At 37.5% G+C, this 25,457-nt stretch overlaps 1 protein-coding gene across 1 annotated transcript in view; it reads left to right on the top strand.

Annotated features, from left to right (window-relative positions):
* The window catches only part of VPS13B (vacuolar protein sorting 13 homolog B), an 891,476-nt gene that overhangs the window by 800,680 nt on the left and 65,339 nt on the right, over positions 1-25,457 (top strand). Inside the window, exon 44 of the mRNA XM_030795363.1 lies at positions 21,994-22,149. Coding sequence (XP_030651223.1) covers positions 21,994-22,149 — 156 coding nt within the window. The remainder of the gene's footprint in view (positions 1-21,993; positions 22,150-25,457) is intronic.

Below are 25,457 nucleotides of genomic sequence, written 5' to 3' on the forward strand. Positions count from 1 at the left end.
GTGACACATAGTGACAAAAATATAAATCCTATATTACTTTAAAGCAGAGGTGGCAAACTTTTCCTGTAAAGGGCCAGATAGTAAATATTTTAAGCTTTCAGGATTTACAGTTTGTTACAGCTACTCAACTCTGTGTAAAATCAGCCATAAGTGATATGTAAACGAATGAGTGTGGCTGTGTGCCAATGAAACTGTATTTATGGGCAATAACATTTAAATTTCATATAATTTTCAAACATCACAATTATTATTCTTTTGATTTTTTCCATCCATTTAAAAATGTAAAAACCATTCTCTGCTCACAGGCTATCCAAAAATAGGCTACATGCCAAATTGGGCCTATAAGCCTAAGTTTGCCAACACTTGCTTTAAGATTTCTCAATTGATCAAATTCAATAGACTAAAGGTTTGATTTAAAATTGTTTTCACTCTGACCTCGCTGGTATTCCTATCATTTGAAAGGTTGGTACAAAGTTCCAGAAATTGAGAAATGACAGATAATAGTTTAAATCTAACTTTTATGTAATTAACCTGTACTCACCAAATTACAGTAAAATATTTTTATTATACTCATTCTGGTCCTAATCAGTATATAACAGAAAGTTCTCCAATTTTCGTTCTGTATGTAACAATATTTTAAAACGAGACCTGGTCATTTTTTCATTTGTCTAAAACGGAAAGCAGCAGGTTTTGAGTATCTGCCTATCTTTTAGTAATTCCAGCCAGTTGTCAATTTCATTAACTAGACTGTAATTCTTAGTTACTATGCTTTACAAATCCATTCATATAATGCATGTATATGTATATATTTAGAGAAAAAGCATATTTCTTGTTGCCACAGTAACAATTTAAAAACTTAAAAAGCAGACTTGGAGGACAAAGAAATACTCTGTGTTGCCAAAGCTGATAAATTTTTCAAGTGTTCTCCTATGTGTGCATGCATGTTAAAGTTTGTTTAGCAAGGGCAAATGAATAGACACTATTACACACTGGAGTTGCTAATGGAATTGGTACTTTATTTCTAGAAAGCAATTGGGTAAGAAACTTCAAAGCTATTAAAATTATCGTAGACTTTGACCCAGTAAGTCTCCCAATAGTAATCTACCCTCTGGAGAGAATGCAAATTAAAACAAAGATTTTTATACCATAAAAGTTTATCACAGTTTGTCAGAAAATATTTAAAGCACCAAAATGTTCACTTTTAAGGAGTTAAGTAAAATCTGGCATAAGACTATCTTATAGATATATTATGGGATCTTTACATTTTTACATGGAATGGAGGAAGTGCTACCTATCATATCATATAAGTCAGAAAAGCAGAATATAAAATTCTATATATACAATGTGATCATAACAACACACAAGCAAATGCACAAAACATACTGGAAAAAGACATGTCAAAATGTTATCAGTGGTTGCCTCTGAATGTTGGGTTAAGGTGATATTATTCTATTTTTGTCACATTTTTATGTACTTTTCAACTTCTTAATAAAGAGAAAGAAATTAAATTTGAGACATTAAGCACCCCCCCACACACACCCAAAACTCACATACAGACTAAAAGGAACTTCAAATACTAACTCTTAGGAACAGCAGCAAGTGTAATGATATATCAAGAGTGATTATCTTTATTATTTCTTATACAAACTATTGCAATAGTTTTTCTCAATTGTTCTCTTAGTTAACAGTTTTGCCCTGTTTTAACTCTGATTTATCTTGCAGACTACAGCTCAAGCAATTTTCCTAAATACTTTGATTGTTACACTTTCCTGTCCAGAAACCATCACACGCTACACCATGATTTATTAAATAATATCCAAATTATCTGGCCTTCAAGGCCTAACTCAGTCTTTTCACAGGCCCTCCTGCCATTATTTCTCTGTAGCTGTTTATTTAGTCTCCCTCACATTCATTTTTTTAATCAGTATATTTTCATGTATTACTTATTATGTTTAAATATATACATTCTTCTAAGGAACTTACTGTCTATTGAGGGACCCAGAAAAGTAAAAAATTATTATAGACATGATGGTGTCTATCAATCTATCAGGATATCATTGCAGCAGTTCAGGACAGAGAGAAATGAGGGGTGAATAATGAAAACATTAGCCATAGGGAAGAAATGCCAGAGAATCAGGAAGTAAAATCAATTGCATCTGGATATGAACAAAGTCTTAATGGGAACCCAAAGGAAATGTTTCCAAATCCTACATGAGGATGGGAATCTGGCAAGGCTTCCAGACAGAAGGGATATTTGTATTACATGTTAATGCCTTGGAGTTAGCTAGGCCAGTGAAGTGAGGGTGGAAGCGATATTCCAGCTAAGAGGACCAATGTGTGTGAAAGCCACAGAGACATGAAACAATATGGCACAGAAGGGCAACTTGACTAATTTGGCTACAGTGTAGAGTACATGTGTGGAGCTGCAAGAGGGGGAAGTAGACTAAGGCCATGAGGGCTCTTGTATGCTGTGCTAAGAAGTTTTAATGCTGTCTTGAGGCCATGATAGCACAAAGGTATGATAATCTATGTACCCAGAGAGATCAAAGTTAGCTTTCCACGGAAGCTGAGTTTGAACAGTAAGTATAGGTTAGGCCAGTGGACAACAGTGGAGGGAGTACACCAAGAAGAACCAGGGAGGTATATATAAACAGCAAGCTATGGTCAAGGGATTTCAGGTTTTGTGCGGTATAAATCATAAAAATTGCAGAAGAGATATGTGCTGGTCCACTGGCTCTTAGAGTGGTAGTGGTGGGGAACCCCTGATTGTAGTGATGGCCAACTTTCATGGTGTAAATACTCCAAAGCTTATTTCAGGCTACCAATGGGTTGACCACCAATTTGCAAAATCTCTAAACACTTAATTGCTGGTTTTCACAAACAAGTATGAGCCAGCTCCAGCACACCACTGTCTGGCAGAGTTATGTTCTCGAGAGCCTGGGAATCCATTTCAAGAAGATATACATCCATGTGATGGGCAGCTCTTGGCTACTGAATGGGTTTAAGTAGAGGAATGCCAGGATCACAGATGTATTTCAGAAAAGTTCTACTAGTGTATTTGAGAAGACAGTCTAGAGAAGATTGAGAATACAAGCAGAGACTACTGTGGTCACTGCTGCGTAGTCTGGGAGTGAGAGAGATTATAGTAACTGAGCTAAGACAGAGTAGAAGGCATTAAATGATATAAATGCCTAAGAAATTGATATTTCTGTGAATAACAGCAACACATTCTGAACAAAACTTAAAAAAAAAAAAAAAAACTACCTGAAGGCTCTGGAGACTAAACAAAGGCAGATTTTGGAGGGGAGTCAAAATTTTGAGCAAGTAATTTGCAGGATGACTTTCCCATTTTTTTGGCTTTGCCTTGAGGGCAACTGCAGTTACAGCAGAACAGGGGTGGCGTATCATCTTTCTGGCCCAGGGTACCAGGGGAAATAGCCTAGGCATCCAGGGCTGCTAGAGAGTGAAGAGAAAACCCTGGAGAGGAGAAAGCCATAAAATGGGAACATAATATTTTTAAATTTGGCCCAACTGTTCAGCTGACTGCTGAACCACACACATGCATGGAGCAAACTGAATGCAGTTTGTACCCAAGGCTTAAAGAAGTAAACTAACCTGAGCTGCTGCTCACCCAGGTGTGAGAATTTCCAGTTTGAGTCTAAACAAGTTAGTTACCTGTTAACTACAAACGTCAACACTCTTTGGAGCAGTCATAAGAGAATCCAGATTCTCCACAACAAAACATGTATAATGTCCATAATATAACCCAAAATTACTTGACAGATAAGAGTCAGAAAAAAAATGTTACTCAATTTCCAGGGAAAGACAATTAATAGATGCTAATCCAAAGATGACCCAGACATTGGCATTATCAGACATGTACTCTGAAGTGTCTATATCAAAGGTGAAGGGATTTTACAGATGTAATTAAGGTCCTAAATTAGTTGATTTTTAGTTAATCAAGAGAGAAAATCTTGAGTGGGCCTAATTTAATCAGATTAAAAACCCTAAAAGAGTGATTGGACCCTTTTGTAAGGAGAGAGAGGCATAGAGGCTCCTGCTGGCCTTGGGAAGCAAAGTGTCATGTTGTGATGGCCTATGAAGAGGGTCCTGGGGCAGGCAGCTCTGAGAGGCCTCCAGAACCGGAAGATGGCTGCCAGCACCAGGCAGTAAGAAGTTAAGGCCCTTGTCTTACAGCCACAAGAAAATAAATTCTGCCAACAACTTAAGCAAGCTTGAGTAGAGTCTTCCCAAGTCAAGCCTCCAGATCAGAATGCAGCCAACTGCAGCTCATTTGGAGTCTTATGAACCCTAAACAGAGAATGCAGCTAAGCTATACATGGACTCTTGACCAACAGTCACTGTGAGAGAGTAAATGTGTGTTGTTTTAAGCTGCTAAATTAGTGCTAATTTGTTACAGAGCAATAAAAACATAATAGATGGGCCAAGCATGGTGGTTCATGCCTGTAATCCTAGCACTTTGGGAGGCCATGGTGGGTGGATCTCTTGAGTCCAAGTGTTAAAGAACAGCCTGGGCAATATGGCAAGATCCTGTCTCTAAAAAAAAAAAAAAATTAGACATGGTGGTGCACACCTGTACTCGCACCTACTCAGGAGGCTGAAGTGGGGGGATTGCTTGACCCTTTGAGGTGGAGTTTGCAGAGAGCTGAGATCATGCCACTGCACTTCAGCCTGGGCAACAGAGCAAGACCCTGTTGCCAAAAAATTTATATATATATATTTGGAGACAGGGTCTTGCCCTCTCCATATATATATATATAAAATACATGATGGAAGAAAAAAGTAAATTTGAAGATACCAGGAACATCATTATGAAACTACTGAAAAACAAAGAGAAAGAGAAAATTTAGAAAGCAGCCAGAGGAAAACACATTACCTACCACACATTAGGCGAACAACAATCAAATTACTATGGACTTCTCTTTAGATTCTTTGGAGGCTAGAAGACAGTGGAACAACATCTTTAAATTGCTGAGAGAAGGTTTAACTTGATAGAGGTCTGTTTGGAAGATATTTGGGAGGTTAAAATCGCCAGGATTTGATTATTGATCATGGAAGAGAAGAGTCTGGTTTGACTCTGAGATTTCAGACTTAGGTGATGTGTTGCTAGTTTTGCTATTGGTCAAGACAGGGAGCTGAGTAGGACAATGTTTGAGAGACAGAGAGTGGGGCAGGGTGTAAGAGCATAACAGAGTAATCCTGAAAACCATTTTGGACATATTGGATTTTAGGCTGCTATAGAGGGCAGGAAGGATGATATATTAGAAAAAGCACAAATTTGAAGCCATAAATACCTGAGTTTCACTCCTAAGGTTTGATAGCTGCATGAAGAGTGGACAGTTTCTTAATTTCTTGGCACTTCAACTTCTTCTTCTGCATAATTAAGAGACTGTTGTAAATATTCCATGTAAAACATTTATAAAGTTCCTAGTAAAGGACTCAGCTTGGCTGGGTGCAGTGGTGGCTCACACCTATAATCTCAAAACTTTGGGAGGCTAAGGTAGGAAAGATAGCTTGAGGCCAGGTGTTTGAGACTAGCCTGGGGCAACATAGCAAGACCCTGTCTATACAAAACATTTTTTAAAGTAAAAAGAACTTGGCTCTCTATAACCAAGGATTCCTTTTTAGTCCTTTTCCCCTAACTAGACATCCAAATGGACATGTAAAGTAGACAAATTCGATGTAAGAGGCTGGAGCTCAAAAGAATAGTCTGATCTGGAGGCCTGTTATTGGTGCCTAGCTAGAAGTGGGAATAAATGAGCATTCCCAAGGAGAGAGTGCTAAGAGAAGAATTATCTGTTGCTGCAGAACAATGTACAATGGTGATACAGGCATACGATAACTACAGTAGACATTTCCATGTATAAAAGTAGGAAACAGAAGACACACAGGAGTTTCTGGTCCATAGAAATTCTTAAATTCAATCAGATAAATGTTGGAAGTTTCTTAATTAGTACTCAGTATTACTCCTGCTTGGAAATAGCTCCCCGTTGCTTGTGGCTTTGTGCACATGGCTCCAGCCTCTGAGTCACCCATTCTTTTCCATGAAAAGTAGCTTTTGTTTGCACCTTGTAGTTTTCCCAGCCTGCTTTCTGCTGGTAGAATTTTGAAGGTTCAGAGTCCTCTTTTCATTTTGTACTGTCTTTATCTCTTTCAGTCTAAGTTGGCAGTGTTTCTGCCAATATTATTCTTTAAACAACTTTGTAGGTCTCTTGTTATTCTTACTGAGGTTTACTATATTAGACAAAATTACACCCATGTATCTTTTACATAAGCCCTTCTCTAAGATTTTTCTGATATTACTGAGGGACATAACCCTTAATGTCTTAGAACTCCTTTTGTTTGACTAGCTCTCTGAGCCATCAATTTAGGTGTTTCTAAGGTCTTTCAAAAGATTTTACAGGCATATTATTTGCTTCATATTTAGACCCAGCTTTTCTGACCATGTCCTGGATTTGATCTTTGCTGGGAAGCCATTTCTTGATTTTAGCATCATTTGCATCTGATAAAGCTAGGAACTTTCAAAATAGCAAATCCTGGCTCCTTTTTATCTGACAGTCCTTCCTTAAGCTTATATCTCCCCTTGTGGATTTTAATATTAGCAGCAGGTAGAAGCTAGGAGGCACTTCAACACTGCCTGGAAATCTACTTAGCTAGACCATGTAGTTGATTAGGCAAATTTTCTACTTTCCATGTTACTGCAGGTGATAGTGTTGAAAACCTTTCTTCCATCACATAGCAAGGATCCCCTTTCCACTCATTTCCAATAACATTTTTCTCACTCTGTAGCTGGCAGTCTCCTCTAGGGCCATCACGTTTCTATTAATAATCTCTCTGAAGTATGTAGACATTCACTAACACTCTTCCCAAGTTCTTCTAGTTTTTACTCACTTTCCTGCTCCAAGCCTCCTCCACATTTTAGGCTTTTGTTACAGTAGTATCCCATTTACAGATACTAAATCCCTATTAGTCACCTATTGCTGTATAAAAAATTATCCCAAAACTTGAGTAGCTAAAGCAGCAAGCACTTATTATCCCACAGTCTTATTAGTCAAGAATTTGGGGCATGATCTAACTGAATGATTCCAGCTCAGCGTTTCTGATAAGATTGTAATCAAGCCATCAGATGGGGCTGCACTCCTGTGAAGGCTCGTCTGGTCTGGAAGATCCATCTCCAAAATACTTACCTACATGGCTCCTGGTAGGAGGCCTCAGCACTCCACTACAGGGATCTCTCCAGATTCTTGCTCGAGTAGTCTCATGACGTGGCAGCTGCTGTCTTCCAGATCAAGTGATCCAAGGCAGAAGCCACAATATCTTTTATGGCCTAGCGTCAGAAGTCATTCATTGTTTTATTTGTAATATCCTACACAGATCTGCCCTATTCAGTGGGGGGAACACAAAGGCACAGATAACAAGAGGCAAGGATTACCGGGGCCGTCTTGGAGGTGAGCTTGCAAAAGGATCAGTAGCAGAATTTGTGAGTTGGGCTGTGAAATAGAATGTATTGAGGGGAAATAAGAGCTATGAGGAAAACCAAGATGTCACAGGAAAACCAGGACATAAAAGTGTTTTAAAATCCAAAAAGGATATTTAGGGGGATAGAATTATCAGTGTCGTTAAATGTCCTAAGGGGACTGAGTGAGGTAAGAATTGAAAAAAAGAGAGCATTGTATTTGGCAATTGGAACATCATTGATGGCTCAAGGAAAGCACTTTCAGTAGAGAGATAGGGATAAAAGCCAGTTTACAGTGGGCTAAGAAGTGAATGGGAAGTGACGAAGTGGTGATGATGAGCATGAATTTTTTTTTTTTTTAGTCTTAATTATGTGTTAGCTACAGAAAGCCACAGGGTTAAGGAAGAATTTTAAATGGAAGAGAGTTAGGCACATTAATATAGAAGAAGAAAGAAATGAGAGATGGATGATCCAGAAGAGAGAATGACTAATGGCATAAAATCTTAGAAGGGAAGAAAAGGAAAGAATTCAGATCACAAGTGGAAGGATTGACCTTGAATAGGAAGAAGTTTATACCAAATTTTATTGCTGTTTAACAAACCATCCCAACACTTATTGACTTCAAAACCATTTATTAGCTCGTGAGTCTGTTGGTCAGACATCTAGGTGCACTCAAGAGGTTCTTCTGTGGGTCTCACCTGGTCTCACTTAGGAGGCTGAAGTCAGCTGGAGGTCAATGAGGGCTGGGTGGTCTACAATGGCCTCACCCACATATTTAGTGGTCAGCAGGCTGTTTGCCAGGTGTCTTGGTTCTCATCCACGTGATCTCACCAACAAGCTAGACAAGCTTCTTCACCTGGTAACACTGTCCCAGGAGAATGAGAGCAGAGACTCCAAGGCCTCTTGAACCTGGGCTCAGAATTCACACAGCATCACTTCTGCTACATCTGTTGCGCAGAGCAAGCCACAAGGTTAAGCCGGATCCAAACGGTAAGGAACTAGATCTTGGTGAGAGTTGCTGCAGAGAATTTGTGGCCATTTGCAATGTACCACAATAGTCTCCTCCTATTCTTGAGATAGGAGGGAGAGAATGAAGATGGACATTAATATGGTTGAGCTTGTATTGGATGTTTGCTGAGAATGAAAGGGAAGAAAAAGAGGGCTTTAATAAGGTATTGTTTCCACAATGTTTAATCCTGTGTCTTGCTTATAATAGACAGCTGATAAGTTCTTTATTTTTATTATTATTATTATTATTTTGAGACAGAGTTTTGCTCTGTGGCCCAGGCTGGAGTGCAGTGGCACGTCCACAGCTCTCTACAGCCTCTGACTCCTGGGCTCAAGCGATCCTCCTACCTCTGCTTCCAAAAAGTGCTGGGATTACAGGAGTGAACCCCCACACCCAGCCAATAAATGTTCATTGAATAAGTAAGTTTTGGGATTTCTCAAGAACATAGATTTAAAATCTTAATAATAAAATTGTCAACACTATTCTTTGCATAATGTTGGATACTTTTGTTTATACTATTAATATACACAGAAAAGAGGCACTGATCTCAAAATATATGCCTCAATATACTATCGATTCAGTTGGGCTCTTAAGAGTAGCTCCTGGTCACACACCCCTCCCCTTTTCCCATTCCTGCCCCTTTGGCCTCCTTATGGCCTCTAATGAAAAGTCATGAAATAGGAACATGCTACAGGAGGAGATTAGCAATATACTTCAAATTGGGCACAACTTTCATGTATGTCTAACTCTTCACATTTTTGTTTAGCCTTTTGTGCTTATTCTATGAAAATTTTTATTGTTTATCATAAACTGAAAGTATATAGTGTAATCACTAAATATTACATATTTAAAGTAGATGTCATTACAAGTTAAATTTGCCACATACTGTCTTTCTCTAATTGTGGAAATAGTTTCCCAGAAATCTACAGTATCACCCTTATTGTTGTGTAGGGCACAGCTGTCTGCAACTAGCAGTTCCATTTGGGGAGGAAGGATTTTATGCCTTTGCTCCCGAGTGGCAGTAACAAGCTTCTTTTTATTGTTGCTGACATTAAGATAGCTAAAATCAACAGTGAGGTAAACACTTCTTGGGACCATCTGGCAAGGATTTTAATCCAAAATATTCTGTAAACACTGACTCCATTTGAGTACCCAGGAACTACTGTCCTGCCGCCATCAACTGCATTTTTATTTCAGTTTTAAGCAGTAATTGAAATAGCCAAAAAAAAAAAAAAAAAAAAAAAAAAGTAATCTGTAGGGATTCCAGGAAACTTAACATTCTCTGAGGGAGCTTACAGTGCCTTTTGAAGTCACCAGTAGAAGTAAATGGGGTCCTAGCAGTTTTGGTCATTATTTAATGCACAGAGCATATTTGGAGTTTTTTCATTTTCTGTTGGGAGATACATTCTACCTAAATCAGAGGCAGAAGTTTAGGGTTGAGTTTTCCTTTTCCTTTATATTTCAAAGTTTCTTTGTAAAACTAATTTATAAAATGACCAATTTCAAGACTTTTAAAGTCTTTCACAAGAAATGGCAAAGATAGGATTGTGATAGGGTCCTTTATCCAGTCCCAGGGCTGATTTCTGGAGTTTTCTGCAAGCCTGCATGAAAGAGAATGGGGATATTTCAAGTGCGAAGCGCCCAGAGGAATGGCTGCTGGTGCTGCTAATGGTCTCTCTGTTCCTCCCCTGGCAATAAATCTCAGATATTGAAATATAGCTTTGGAGAAAAATATACTGAAGATTTCTTAAGCTTTTTACAAGACACTCAAAGCCTTTTCACAAGCCAGTGCTCTGCAAATGTAAATTCTTGATGTCTAAACATAAAGGTCCTTTACCGAGCTAATTTTAAATGTGAATTTTAATACAGAGTACTTGGAGAAAGGGAATGCAGCTGGACTATTAAAGCATGGTATTTTGCCATTTTTAAGTAATGGGAAATACTGATTAAGAATGTTATAAAGATTTCAGCATACATAATGTGATTGTCTTTAATCATAACCTGTTACCATGAGTCTGTGTAACAAAAGCATTAACTCAAAGACAATGGCATACCTATTATACTGTGGCACTTATTATTTCTGTGCTTTTAAATTATTTCCAGAATATTGAAGAGCTTGTTATTTAAAGGTCAGAATAATGCCCAAGTCATGGCCAAGCCCACTGAGTGTCAGATGCATGGAATGTTGGATGACTTCATAGTTATGAAATTATTTCATTTCTCATGATAATTCCTGACTTGCCAAGTTAGTGAATTTTAAGAACTCTGAGAGCAGATTTTAAGATAAATGTGAAATAATCCATACTTCTGGAGTCAGGGACTTCCCTTCAGGCATTAGTTCATATTTGACTTGCTTGACTTACACTTGGGGATAAAATGAGTTAGGACAAGGTCTTAGATACCACATTCCCTTACTGGGAAAGAAAACCAACTTGCACAACTTTGGCTAGCTCATATTTCTTGTTATACAGGCACTAAGAAGCAGCGGTTGCCATGAAATACTTTATTTAACCTTTACAAAAATGTTTTCTTAGTACAGCAAGGCAGTTTAGTTAAATGAAAATAAATAACTGTAAAAATTTTGGATTTCTCTTATGTCCATCTACTGACTTCTTTTTTCTAATTAAAAATTAAAGATAATTACAGTTGTCCACATTGCCATGATGACTAAAAAATGAAGTTTATGTAAAAATCACTTGATCTTTTCTTAGGACATGTGTTGGCATGTCTTCTATTTTACATTAAGCTAAATTTTACTGAATAGTGAATGTTACATCTGAGAACAGTTTAAAAGAAAGTTTTTATTCAAACTTTAGGCAGGTTTCTCTATTGTTTGTATTTTGTCAAAATTGATTGTCAAACAAACAAAACCTGACGATTTGACTCACAGAATATTTATTCAAATCCAAATGACTAACAGACAGCCTCTCTAATTTCTTATCTTGTTGCTCCCACTTCTCAGCTCACCTAAATTATTCATCATCATTTCCTTCTAACATACTCTTAACTCTTCCACTGAAGAATTGGGTCTAACCAAATGCATGATGACCATTGACTATCATTCTGTTAAGAGTGTGTCTGCATAGCATCAGAATCTCCTGGTTGTTGACATAACTTAAGCAATCAAAGTCTGTATTTATTTTACTTATTTTTAAAAAAAGAAAATGTGAATTATTTCAGATTTTATAGACAGTCCATCCTCTTCTGTATACACATATATATCAAAGTTCCTTGAATCTGTGCTTTTCAACCCTTTGTGGTGGTACCAAGGGTAAACAGTCTTAAAGACTGTCACACAATTCTAGACTTAAGGCAGCTATTAATATCACAGCTCATGTTTTTTCAGTCACGTATCATTTATAGGGAAGCCTTTAGAAGAATGAAAACAATAGATATGTATAATGTTGAAATGACCTCTTTAAAACAAGCCTATTTATCATTTCATACTTTTTTAACTGCATTTATATCTGATTTCATGATTGAAATGTTCAAAAAAAGTTATGCATAAAATTTAAAAATGAAATATTTTAATGCATGAAACATCTTTCTCATTAAATCTTTTTGCAAAAATGTTTATGCAGTATATTAGTTTTCCCTAATTTAGGTCACTTAGATTTAATTTTTTTTTTAGCCCAGAATACCCATTAAGCATCTCATTGTTTTGTAGAAAATAATTTAAATGAAAAAATGCTACTATTCTCCCCACTTTTCTTTTTTTAGGTTATTTTAAGTATGTAAATTTCAGCCAGAGATTGAACAGAGAAAATTCCTGAACAATAAAAATCCATAAGTACATTCTTGAATTTAGAGTTGTGTTTATAGTTATTTGTGGAAAATAATAAAAAGATTCTATGGCTTGATTATAGGTATGTTGAAACATTGATTAAGCCTTAATGTTTGCTAGAAACATGTGAAATTTGATACCCTGACTTACCCAGGGAAATTCAAATGACTATTACAAAGTATATGATGAAATGACACAATGCACTGTTTTAAAGCTATGAAGAATGTAGATATAACATATGAATAGCATTATTTCAAACAGCCAAACAGTGACTTTCTGTCAGTTACTTTGTTTCATTGTCTCTCATGCATCAGTCCCTGGTGTTTATTGATGATTGATGCTCTGAGAGGAAATAGCAGTTACTCACCTAAGAGTTCACTTCCTCTTCACCCTTCCTTCCTGTATCTCTCTCCCACCCTCTGTCTCAAGATTTGACCTCCTAAAACAATGATTTTTATATTCCAGAGTGGCTCCTTCTTTCCAAAATCAATATTCAGTGACTCCATTTGGGTTACGATCAAAACTATTAGAGGAAAGTAAGCTGACAAGTTGATAATAGAAAGTTAATTTTCTAAATTCTGTTGACAAAACAAATGACCAGGAGTTGTTTTCACAAATAGTTTGAAGCCATAGCTTGCTGCATTTATGGCTTGTCTTTGTTTCTAACACAGTCGGTGTGCTTTGTAGACACAACTTTTGTGCAGAAAGAACCACTCCCTCCCTGGTTACCTACTTTTGTTTATGAGAAGTAACATTACTGTCATCTTTTGTTCTATTTCAACGTGTCTTTCTTATTTTGGGGAGTAAGTAAAATACATTCTCTGGTCAAACTTTTAACTTCCCCAAGCAGAACACCTCAGAAGCCCTATGTTTTTCTTACTCTAATAACATTTTGTTTTATTTATTTATTTTTTTATTTTTTTATTTTTTTATTATTATACTTTAGGTTTTAGGGTACATGTGCAAAATGTCCAGGTTTGTTACATATGTATCCATGTGCCATGTTGGTGTGCTGCACCCATTAACTCGTCATTTAGCATTAGGTATATCTCCTAATGCTGTCCCTCCCCCCTCCCCCCACCCCACAACAGTCCCCGGAGTGTGATGTTCCCCTTCCTGTGTCCATGTGTTCTCATTGTTCAATTCCCACCTATGAGTGAGAACATGCGGTGTTTGGTTTTTTGTCCTTGCGATAGTTTACTGAGAATGATGGTTTCCAGTTTCATCCATGTCCCTACAAAGGACATGAACTCATCATTTTTTATGGCTGCATAGTATTCCATGGTGTATATGTGCCACATTTTCTTAATCCAGTCTATCGTTGTTGGACATTTGGGTTGGTTCCAAGTCTTTGCTATTGTGAATAGTGCCACAATAAACATACGTGTGCATGTGTCTTTATAGCAGCATGATTTATAGTCCTTTGGGTATATACCCAGTAATGGGATGGCTGGGTCAAACGGTATTTCTAGTTCTAGATCCCTGAGGAATCACCACACTGACTTCCACAATGGTTGAACTAGTTTATAGTCCCACCAACAGTGTAAAAGTGTTCCTATTTCTCCACATCCTCTCCAGCACCTGTTGTTTCCAGACTTTTTAATGATGGCCATTCTAACTGGTGTGAGATGGTACCTCATTGTGGTTTTGATTTCCATTTATCTGATGGCCAGTGATGATGAGCATTTTTTCATGTGTTTTTTGGCTGCATAAATATCTTCTTTTGAGAAGTGTCTGTTCATGTCCTTCTCCCACTTTTTGATGGGGTTGTTTGTTTTTTTCTTGTAAATCTGTCTGAGTTCATTGTAGATTCTGGATATTAGCCCTTTGTCAGATGAGTAGGTTGCGAAAATTTTCTCCCATTTTGAAGGTTGCCTGTTCACTCTGATGGTAGTTTCTTTTGCTGTGCAGAAGCTCTTTAGTTTAATTAGATCCCATTTGTCAATTTTGGCTTTTGTTGCCATTGCTTTTGGTGTTTTAGACATGAAGTCCTTGCCCATGCCTATGTCCTGAATGGTATTGCCTAGGTTTTCTTCTAGGGTTTTTATGGTTTTAGGTCTAACATGTAAGTCGTTAATCCATCTTCAATTAATTTTTGTATATCTGTTTATCCTATTATATTGTAAGCATTATCAGCCCAAGTGAACTGTCTAGTTCTTTTCTATATCTACCATGTGTAGTACAGTTAGTTGGCTTATAGTAAACATTTAATAGCTGTAAATCCTTAAAAATACTTGCGAAATCGAGCCAGGTACAGTGGTGTATGTCTGCAATCCCAGTACTTTGGGAGGCAAAGGTGGGCAGATTGCTTGAGCTCAGAAGTTCAAGAGCAGCCTGGGCAACACGGCAAAACACCATCTCTACAAAAGATGCAAAAATCAGTCGGGTGTCATGGTGCATGCCTGTAGTCCCAACTACTCAGAAGGCTGAGGTGGGAGGATCACTTGAGCCCAGGAGGTTGAGGCTACAGTGAGTCATGATCGTGCCACTGCACTCTAGTCTGGGCAATAAAGGGAGACCCAGTCTCAAATAAAAAAAAAAAAAACAAGCTGTTGTCCTAGGGAAAAAAGCTCACATAATCGCATTAAATGGCTCCTAAGAATCATGTGAATATGTAATATAGCAATATAGCAAGCCAGACGCTGTGCTAGGAATTATGGAGGCTACAGAGATGAATTGAAGAGCATGTCACCCTCTTGGCAAAGTGCCAAGAGGGCAAGTTGGGAAAATTTGGCTTTGATTAGGAGGCTGAACTTGAATTTTTAAAAATAGAAATGTGTAATTTCTTTTTACCTAAAATGTGACCTCTGTATGCATCCTATTAGACATTTTTTATTTTAATAACATTTTTGTCTGATTGCCAAATAAGACATAGTTGTAATATAAAATTTGGAAATTACCTGAGGAAGCACACAAAACACACATGGAAAAAATGAAACTTAAAATGCATAATCCCATAACCCTAAAATAACCACTGTTATGGCATATTTCTAGCCTTTTTCTTCCTTTGGAATAGGTATACATACTTTTTGTTTTTTTGTTTTACAAAAATAGGGTGTACTGCCCATACCTTTTTGTAATGTGTGTTTTTCAGTTAATCTATTGTTAACTGATAGCATTAACATGTTTTCATGCTATGATTGTTTTTCAGTCATTTGAAAGTACTCTACAGTGTAAGTATAGTTTTGAATAGAGGCTCTGAATAATTTCAGATCTTATATCTTTCCCTTCCCAACACTCTGGCCCTGAAGAAATCACTCAGCCTCTGTGTACCTCCATTTGTTTTTTCATCTGTCTACCTTACAAGATTGTTTTAAGGAATAAGTAATATTAAAAAGCACTTAGCCCAGTGCTTGACACATAATGTCTAATAAAGGAAAGCGGTTTTTATTTTTACCATGTTATTTGACCAATTTCCTAATACTGCCAAATTTTTATTATTAAAATAGCACTGGGATAAACATACATCTAGATACATTCTTTACACACATCTATAATTACTACCTTAGGATAATCTATCCTAAGGTAGAATTGATGCATCAGTAGGTATTACAAGTAAGATTTTTTCATATAAGGATTACCTTTCAGCCACAATTTTTATTCCAACCAGCTTTTTATGAATGTGTCAGGTTTCCCTCTGTTATAAGAGGTTGTTTCATGCTAATTGCACAGTATTTGTGGCCTTCAGTTAATTCAGATAATCTTGAGAGAAAACTTACAGCACCCATAGTTTGTGGAAGAATAGCTAACACTTACATCACGACAATGCAGCCTCCATTATATCACACCCTGAATGATTTAGAAAGGCTTTCACAGTTGAGCTTACTTTCTCTTTTTCTTTTTCCTACCAAAACAAACTACATCAAAGGGTCCAAAAATAATTCAGTTGTATTTATTTAAAGTTACTCTTTTAGGTGGGAAATTATATTCTATAAATGTGAAAAGATATACAGGGCCCTAAGAATTTTAGCATTAAAAGTTTCAGCATTGAATTATGACACCAAGCATTAGTCATTACCTAGAAATTTTTCTACTTAGTTTTTGGCATTATTTCAGATACACTGAACATCCTGAAATTCAAATTCCTTGAAAAAGCAATAATAAGCAACATATTTCATTTTTATGCTAATTTAGTAGTGTGGAATGTACTATCAGTTCCACTTAGACTCATGTATTCCAAGCAAGTGATTTAATTTCGATTCAATTGACTTTCCAGATAGTATTTTGGATAGACAAGAATTATTTTAGTATTTTAACTTAATTTTTACTCATGATGCTCACCTATTGTATCATTTTGGGCCCACATGATATTTTAATGTCAGTACTGCAGTATCTGAATTATGAATCTGAGGGATTACATTGACTTGGCATTTAATCTAATATTATTATCCCTGTAAGGCAAATCTCTTGTGTTGAAAGATCATTCAAAATAGGAAACCCTTGTAAATATCTTGATTTAATACTCATTTTGGTTTGGGTTTTGTTTTGACATTCTTGAGTTTATTTGGACAGACCTGGGGTGAGAGGGCCCAGCACCTAGAAGAAGGTGTTGGGCCTCGTGGTGGTGAAGCTTGGCTTGTGCTGGCGACACAGGATGCCATGAGGCAGCAGGAATTCGATCTCGGAGTTGTAGAATTGCTTGGCTGATGGCTGGCAGCACTTGCTGGCCGCAGTTTTTTCTGCCTTCATGATCTCGATTGAGTGGGCCCAGGCACAGTACCCAGTGCCCATGTCTTGGTCTGCAGAAAATAGGAGGCAGGGTGACCACATTCACCAGGATTTGGATTTGGCCAACCTCCTATCAAGTATCTGGCACATCCTGTTAGGTACAGTAATTGCCTGGGGACCGCAACTGGGGGCTGAATTGGGGACGGAGTGCCTGCAGTCTCTGGCCCCAGGAGGCACTCATACTAATTTTGTGATACCATTTTATGAACAAATATCACCACTGACATTTTAAGATATTTACTGTTGGTTATTTTGTATTAATCTTGATTTATTTATTCAACAAATATTTATTGAATACCTGCCATACACTAGGCTCTTGGGATATTATGATGAGTTTAGAAGTTTATAAAATAAATGGGCCAGGTTCAATAGCTTGTGCCTGTAATCCTAGCACTTTGGGAGGCCAAGGGGGAAGAATTGATTGAGGCCAGGAGTTCAAGACCAGCCTGGGCAAAATAACGAGACCTCATCTTTTCAAAAAATAAAAAAATTTGAAAAAGCCAGGCATGGTGACATGTACCTATAGTCCTAGCTACTCGGGAGGCTGAGGCAGGAAGATCACTTGAGGGGTCAGGATTTCAAGGTTGCAGTGAGCTATGATCACACCACTGCACTCCAGTCTGGGCAACAGAGTGACTCTATCTCTAAAACATAATAAAATAAATGGTGCTTAAGTTTTGATATATAAATATATAAAAATATATTGCCAGAATATATATATATATACAGTAGTTTATTTCACTTGGATTGCATGTTACTTTTTAAGAACTCTTAAAATTTCTACAATGAATACAATGGATTGGGAAATTTTTTGAAGTTGTTTAAATCTCCAGTTTCTTTTTAGAACATTACGTATTACTGTAGGGTAAATTACTATAAAATGCAAAAAAAATACACAAATGAGTGCAAAGATAAAATTTTAATTTGTGATTATTGAAGTAGAAAAAATCTTGACAATGGTTTTAAAATGAATAGTGAAATATGTAACTTCACAAAAAAGTATTTGGTACCTTTATCATTTATGTTTTAAGACGCAGTTTAACATTTTTTATTTAACCATCCACTTTCTCTTCTTTGGTGTACTCTGTTTTCCTAGATTTTATCTTACTTTTCTTTCCTCTTAAATATATCAATTCAGGAATTCTCCCTTTGGACAAAACTGTAGATGGTCCTCAGGGCTGATCCCTAATTCCCTGATCAGTAATTCTGTTTTAAGTTTTATTTTGTATAGAAAAAAAATGAGTTGAAAACTGTATACGCTTCCATCTGAGGTTTTCAGTCGGAAAACTATGAATTTAGTCTGGCTGCCAGCGCAGCTCTGGGGGTCTGCTGGAAAAAAAGAAAATGTACTCTCTTGGGACCTTCCATCGAGTGTGGCCACTGTACAACCTGCCTTATTGCTTAGTTTTAGTTGTCATCAAAAACTTCCAACAAGAATAGTTCCTGTTTGACTTTTCCCCCCACCGTGGAAAGTATTAGACACTAAGTAGACCAAAGAGACTGAAAAGCCTGGATAGATTGAATGATGGTAGGGGAAGTAAGGAAGGAAAATCTTAATAGAAAAGAGGTGAAAGAAAATTTCCAAATTGATAAAAGAACACAAAAATGCCCTGGGCTTCAGGCAGAAGGGATAGTTATTTTCTGTGAAGCCCATTGCTTTCCTCTCCCCTGTATTTCTAGCCCACATTGCGCCTCATGCAACTCCTGCAGTCTTCCTGCCTCTCCACGTGCTCTCACTCTTTGTGAGCATATTGCTCACTTATAGGGAAGGTATCAGTGACTATCCACTAATTCCTGCATAAAGTGCAAATTCCTTAGTTTAGTAAATCAGTGCCAGCCACAATCTAAATCTATGTATTTAACCTTATCCTCCATCCCTTTATTCATGTTCCCTTTTCTCTGGCCAATTGAGATGGTCAACCTTGTCCCGAGCATGTGTACTACTTTGCACATCTCACATTGTCTTTTTGGCATGGGAAGGAACTGTCATCTTTGCCAGTTGAAATCCTCCCCAAACTCTGAGACCCAGCCGCTTCCCAATGTTTTCTTAATCACAGCAACCTGATCCAGACCCTTCCTTAACTGGACTACTATGTGACTGCTCCTCTCCTTTCCTGACTGCCTGATGTTAGTTATTTGTTCTTGCCTTATTTTCCCTATATGATCATAAGCTCCTTGTGGGGCAAAGAACATATCTCTTCCTCTGTATTTCCTCCATAGTGCCTAGCATATTACCTTCCTTATAGTACTTGAGTAATGAAAATGTGTTGGATGATGATCGAAATCTCATTTGAATCATGTGATCTAACACAAATGTCACTTTTTTTGTGCCCGATTTTATGCTTCTTTCTGTATAGAAATAAAAATAGGTATGCAAGTATTTGTTACTAAATGGAGACTTACAGTACCTGTAGCAGTGAGATTTAGTCAGTGGGTCCAACAAGAACAAAACCTCTCACCTTAGCTAGGTGTCTGTGCGTATCTGAGCACTCACTGCCATCCAGTGCTCAAATCCAGTGCCGCGGGTTCCCAGGCAGGGGTGATTACACCATGGGAAGGAGAACTGAAGTACTGCTAGGCCTCCTGAATTTCTTTTTGTTGGTTTCTCTCAAGAATGTAGTTCCTTTCCTAATGAATTATATGCATCTAATTGCCAATGATATTTAGATGTTTTTTAACAGTAGACCAAACATTACAAATGTTCCATTGATGATGCATGTGGGAAGAAGTGTTACAAATGTTTTTCGCCCACTTAATTTTCCTGTGTGAACTAAATCCAAACATATCTGAATTTTCATAATTCAAAGAAAATATCTGTGCCAACATTCTGAGAACAAATAGCTGCCAAGCAAAACCTGACAGCATATTCCTTGGTGACATCCAGTCCTTAAAACCTGTGTACACAGTGAGCAGCTATCTAAAACTGAGCTCATATGCAAATGTGAGCATTCCTCACTTAAAATTACATTGTGTACATTAAAACTTTCTCTAGAGTCTATGAAATGTTCAGGAAAAATATAGCTGAGCTTGATCTTAAGTACCTTGCCTCATTATTTTTTTTTGTCATTTCCAGCTACTAGTCTGTCCAAAGAAAACAACTTTCTTATTTCTTTTAGTTTTGTGTGTACCCTTAGCTTGATTCCCAGTTGCTGCTATAAAAAACTGAAAGGGTTCCAAACACTGCTATTTTTCTTTTTTTCTCTGTTACTAATATTTAAACATCAAAGATATTCTGGTACTTTTATGTTGTAGAGTGTATATAAGACCATATTTTCCCTAAAGGTATTTGCTATCCAGGGTGTGTTTGTGTGTGTGTGTGTGTGTGTGTGTGTGTGTGTGTATGCACACACGTGTGTTTTCTTAGCTGTTAGCCTTTTTTAGAAGTCACCTAACTGATAGCATTTTCCTATCACAAGATCACTGGCAGTGCGTGGAGGAAGAACTTGAGTGAGGCCATATTAACAGCAGGGAGATGAGTTAGGAGATTTTTTAAAATAATGTATTCAGATTTTTTTTTTTTTAAGCCCTATCTTAACATCGAAAACGTATGTTGTGATGACCTTGGGAATTTTTTAAATTTAAGCATGTTATCAGGACTCCTCCCAAGGCTGAAACTAAAAACTAACCTGCTTCCACCAAGACATTTAATATTATGGCAATTTACATGTAAATCCTTAAAGTATTTATTATTAGGGCCTTTTATGATAGTCTTACAGGAGGTTTTCAAAGTTTTATTCTGTCTACTAATTGGGAGTTTTTTATGAGATTTACCTTTGGTTAGCTCTGTTAAAAAATTATATGTGATATGAAAGAAAGCTTTAAATTGTTTGCATATGATATAAATATATTTTTCTTAAAATATCAGTTTTTGGCCAGGCGCAATGGCTCACGCCTGTAATCCTAGCACTTTGGGAGGCCAAGGCAAGTGATCATGAGGTCAAGAGTTTGAGACCAGCCTGGCCAACATGGTGAAACCCTGTCTCTACTAAACGTGCAAAAATTAGCTGGGGTGATGGCAGGCATCTGTAATCCCAGCTGCTCGGGAGGCTGAGGCAGGAGAATTGCTTGAACCCGGGAGGTGGAGGTTGCAGTGAGCTGAGATCGTGTCACTGCACTCCAGCCTGGCAACAGAGCGAGACTCAAAAAAAAAGTCAGTTTTCTTTGCTTGTACTTACAAATCATAGAACATTGTTTTCATTTAAACCTGTTTCCTACAAAAGTACTAATTATTATATATTTTTTTGGAACACTCATATAGTTAAACTGATTTTCTTAGCTGCAGTTAGTGGGTAACAGTAGAAATAGGACATATATGACCCCAAAACAAATCCAAACATGACCAGACGTGGCAATGCTACATGAATAAATATAAATATGTATCAGGAGACTCAATTGGTAAATGTTACAATAAGTACATAACAAAAAAGGAGAACAAATACATCATATCTTAACATTTAAAATGTTGACGGTATTTCTAATTTGATATATCTGTGATCTCATAAGGAAAGTATATTAAATGAATTGCATCTTCAAACTGCTATTTTGTTCTTTATCAAAAGAAAAAAGGTATGGCAATTTATGGTTAAAAAAAAAACCACAAACCAAATTTAGCTTTAATTACTGTCTAGCCATAAGAAGGAAAAAACTAGCAGCCAATACCAAAGTTCTTTGATCTCACACTTCAACCTTTTTGTCCTCCAGATGAATGAAATGATCTTTTCTCAAATGTTCAGCAGGCCTTTTACCATTTGATAGGAAAATTATTTTTAAGAAGGTTTAAAATGTGATCTGAAAAACCACATTGACTCTATGTGGCATATTTGCTATTCTTAGCCTGGTGGAATAAGTTGGAAGTGGATGAATAATGCAGGTTAGAAAGAAAACAGATGCGAAATATTACAAATGGAAAGGTTTTCCAGCAATGAGACTTTCATTTTAGGACTAGGTTTTTGTTGGCACGTTTGGCATTATGACGATTATTGTTTTGTTCTCCAGCTGTTACACATCTGTATTGAAGGTTGGGGCAACTGGCGTTGGTCAGAGCCTTTCAATGTGGACCATGCCGGGACTTTTATTAGAACAATTCAGTACAGGGGTCGAACTGCTTCTCTCATCATCAAGGTTCAGCAACTCAATGGAGTACAAAAACAGGTAAGTTTCTTTGTGTTCATGACCCAGACACCTCTTAATTATTCAGTGTAATGGAGATGAAAATATTTTTTTTAAATCACAGTGGTTATGCCTAGTTATATCTACTACTACCATGCATGTGAGCATTTAATAAATGCTTATCTATGATCCTGACAATGATGATGGCTTCAAACCCTTTGTCCCACTTCTTTTACAAGAGCTGCTAACGAGCAGTAAAATTTACTGATTTTAGTTTCACCTCTTCTCCCTGTCACCACCTACCTTCTGGTGGAGGTGCTAATGAGCTGTGAAATAGCCAAAAGTCCTTTATGGAAAAGGAAAAGAAACAAAGAGTAGTGGGAACCCTGGATAATCCACCAGCGGATAACCAAGAGTTGGTTCTCATGCATGTGAGAATGATCTGTAAGGAAGTGCTGTGATACTCTCCCATGACAGAGTGGGCCTGGGTCTCCAGCAAGCTTTTCTTTTCCTAGGAGTTAATATTAACTGCAGTAAAAATTCACTGCAGCCTAACTCTTGGCATATAAGACCTCAGCTCTCAGCACATATTTTTACGTATTTTATAAAACTTCCTTTTGGCTGTTTTTGAAGTTCTAAGACTGCAAAGGGAAAAAAGTATCTGACACTTTCTTTGTGTTCTTAAGATGTGAAAATGTGGTTTCTGAAAGATGTTTTTCAAGCATGGAGCATATGACAAGAGTAGAAAGAAAAAAAGGAAGTATTAAAATCTGAAAACTGGCTTCACTGCACACATAACTGGATTTGTCGTTAGAGTTTCAACATATACATCTACATCTGGATTGTAACAGTCTACCCAGAGCTTTTGTGGGACATGATAGAAACAGCACTTAGTACCTGGAAAAGGGGAGCTTCCCCTATGGAGCAGCAGGGGCTATTCTGTTGCTGCATGCCAAGGAGGAAGCAGGAAGCTACTAGCGAGATGAACAGTAGGACCCACACCATATGCATTCTTGGTCTGCACCTAATCAAGGAGCTGGACTTGATGATCTTATTATTGTGGGCCATGGAAATAAAAAGAGAGTTCAACTCTAGCAGAGGAGTCTCAGAAAAGAAGCATGGAAGACTCTTCCCAATTACCTGAGCATTCCTCAGAATATTTATTGATTGCCTAAAGTGGAACAAAGTAAAATGGAAAACACCAAGTATGTGCAACAATCTTTGCTTTTAAATTGCAATTTTATGTAAGCCCAACAATGTTTTCAACTGACAGTAAGTGTAAAGGGAGTTTAGAGGTTTCACTGAGAAGATATGACATGAGCTGGGCTTTGGAAAATATGTAGAATTTGGATTAAGAGAGAGCATTCCAAGTAGACAGTATAGCATAAACGAAGAGACAAATGTGGGACAGATGAGTCTTACTGAAGGATTTCTGCGCGACCAGCCTACTAGTGTGAGCATTGAGCCAAAGAGAACAAGGAGTGTCACTAACTCCCATCTGCCCTCAGAACACTCTTACATGAATTTGCTGTCAATGAATATCTGCCCAGTAAGTATATACTGGTTTTCTGATTCTGTCACTCATGGTCTCAAGAATGTCTTATCCACCTTCCCATTCAGTAATATGTCTGAGAAAAGGTCATCCAGCCTCTTTGAATAGTTCAGATGACAAGAGGCTCATTCCCTCACACAGCAGCCCTTTCTGTTGGCTACTACCGGCTAAGTTTTCTTCCTGATTTTGAACCAAAAATCTTTCACCATTCCACTACCTTTCCCCATTCCCTAGAACTACAAGGCATATACAAGCGCAAAACTTGTTGTGAGGACTCCACAAGTCACCTCTCCTCTACATTATAGCCCTTCAAAAACATAAGAGAAGCTATTGTGTTTCCCCTTGGTTTTCTTCTCTCTAGGCCTTCTCAAATTTGAGTGTGCATCATAATCCCCTGGAGGGCTTGTTAAAACACAGATTGCTGGGTCCCAACCCCAGAGTTTCAGATTGGGTGTGGCCTGTAATTTGCATTTCTAACAAGTTCCCAGGTGCTGCTGATGCTGCTGGTCCAGGGACCACAATTTGACTACTATAGCTCCAGTCTAAACTTTCCCAAGTGGTTCAGCTCATTTTAGTGTGGCTGCTAGGACATTTATCAATTACCGAAATGGCAGGGTCCCTCCATAGAGAAATGGTTTTAATGGTATGTCCTCGTAGTCAAGATCATAGGCAACTTGGCTGTATCTGCTTGCTAGCTGTGTGATCTTCAGCAAGTCATTTAAACTCTGTGAATCAATTTCCTCATGTGTAAAATGGGGATAGTAATAGTGCCTTCCTCAGGAAGTTAGTGTGAGGATTAACTGAGTTTGTGTATGTAAAATGCTTACAACATGCCTGCCCTCCTGCCATAGCCCAATATACCATATTTAAAATTATTCTAATGAAATGTTATCAGGCATGAGTAACACTAGTTGGACGGTTTTGTATTATAACAATAGTGACTCATTCTTGTATAGATACTATATATTTTCAAGAAACAATGTTAAATTTCAGGGATAAATTAATACATACAGTGTTCCTGCACAAATATTACACATCGCAACAGTATACCTACCAAATGTCATAAAAGTTGGTTATTTGAAAAATACATTTCTAAAAATGTCTGACAGTTTTACCTCTTCCCTGCCCCCTCACTCACTCAGATACACACACCCACAAGCAAAAATGTTAAATGTCTTTTTCAATTGGATTTCATTTTTGCTGTCAGGGTAGTTTAGCGTTCACATTTGCTCTGGTTAAAGTACATCAGAGACATAGGATTTCCTCAATTGGCAAGGTTAGGAAGGAAGAAGGGAACCAAGCTTCAGAAGAGCTTTGTGGATTCTTGTCTCCCTCACATCTTGGCTTCTTTCCTTCTATCCCACCTGGGCCTGGAAATTTGCAATAAACTGCAGCTGCCTAATTACCAGGGCCCATTTGGGGAGGTGAGTGTATGCAGATCCCTGATGTACCTTAACGCCCCCTGGATAATGGAGAATTGGCTAAAGCTCTTTTTTAACATTGATGCTGGGTTATCTGTGCTCTGCATTTCTTATACCCCTCTCATTTCCCCCAATTGAATGAAAATTGACCACAGAAAATTTTGTGGGAACTTTGTATGTTCTACAACTACTCATGTACACTTATTTGCTTCCATGTTTCCCATCCTTTTGTTGAAGAAACCTTTACTACTCTAAAATCTCAAATGTACACATGTATGTATGTAATAATGGTATCTTTATACACATACTTTTAATCATGGTTAAGATATCATTTTCCAGTGCATCTGGTGCTCTGGAGTTATTCTTTAATATCACTA

The sequence above is a fragment of the Nomascus leucogenys genome, chromosome 16, assembly GCF_006542625.1.
Source record: "Nomascus leucogenys isolate Asia chromosome 16, Asia_NLE_v1, whole genome shotgun sequence".
Taxonomy (NCBI): domain Eukaryota; kingdom Metazoa; phylum Chordata; class Mammalia; order Primates; family Hylobatidae; genus Nomascus; species Nomascus leucogenys.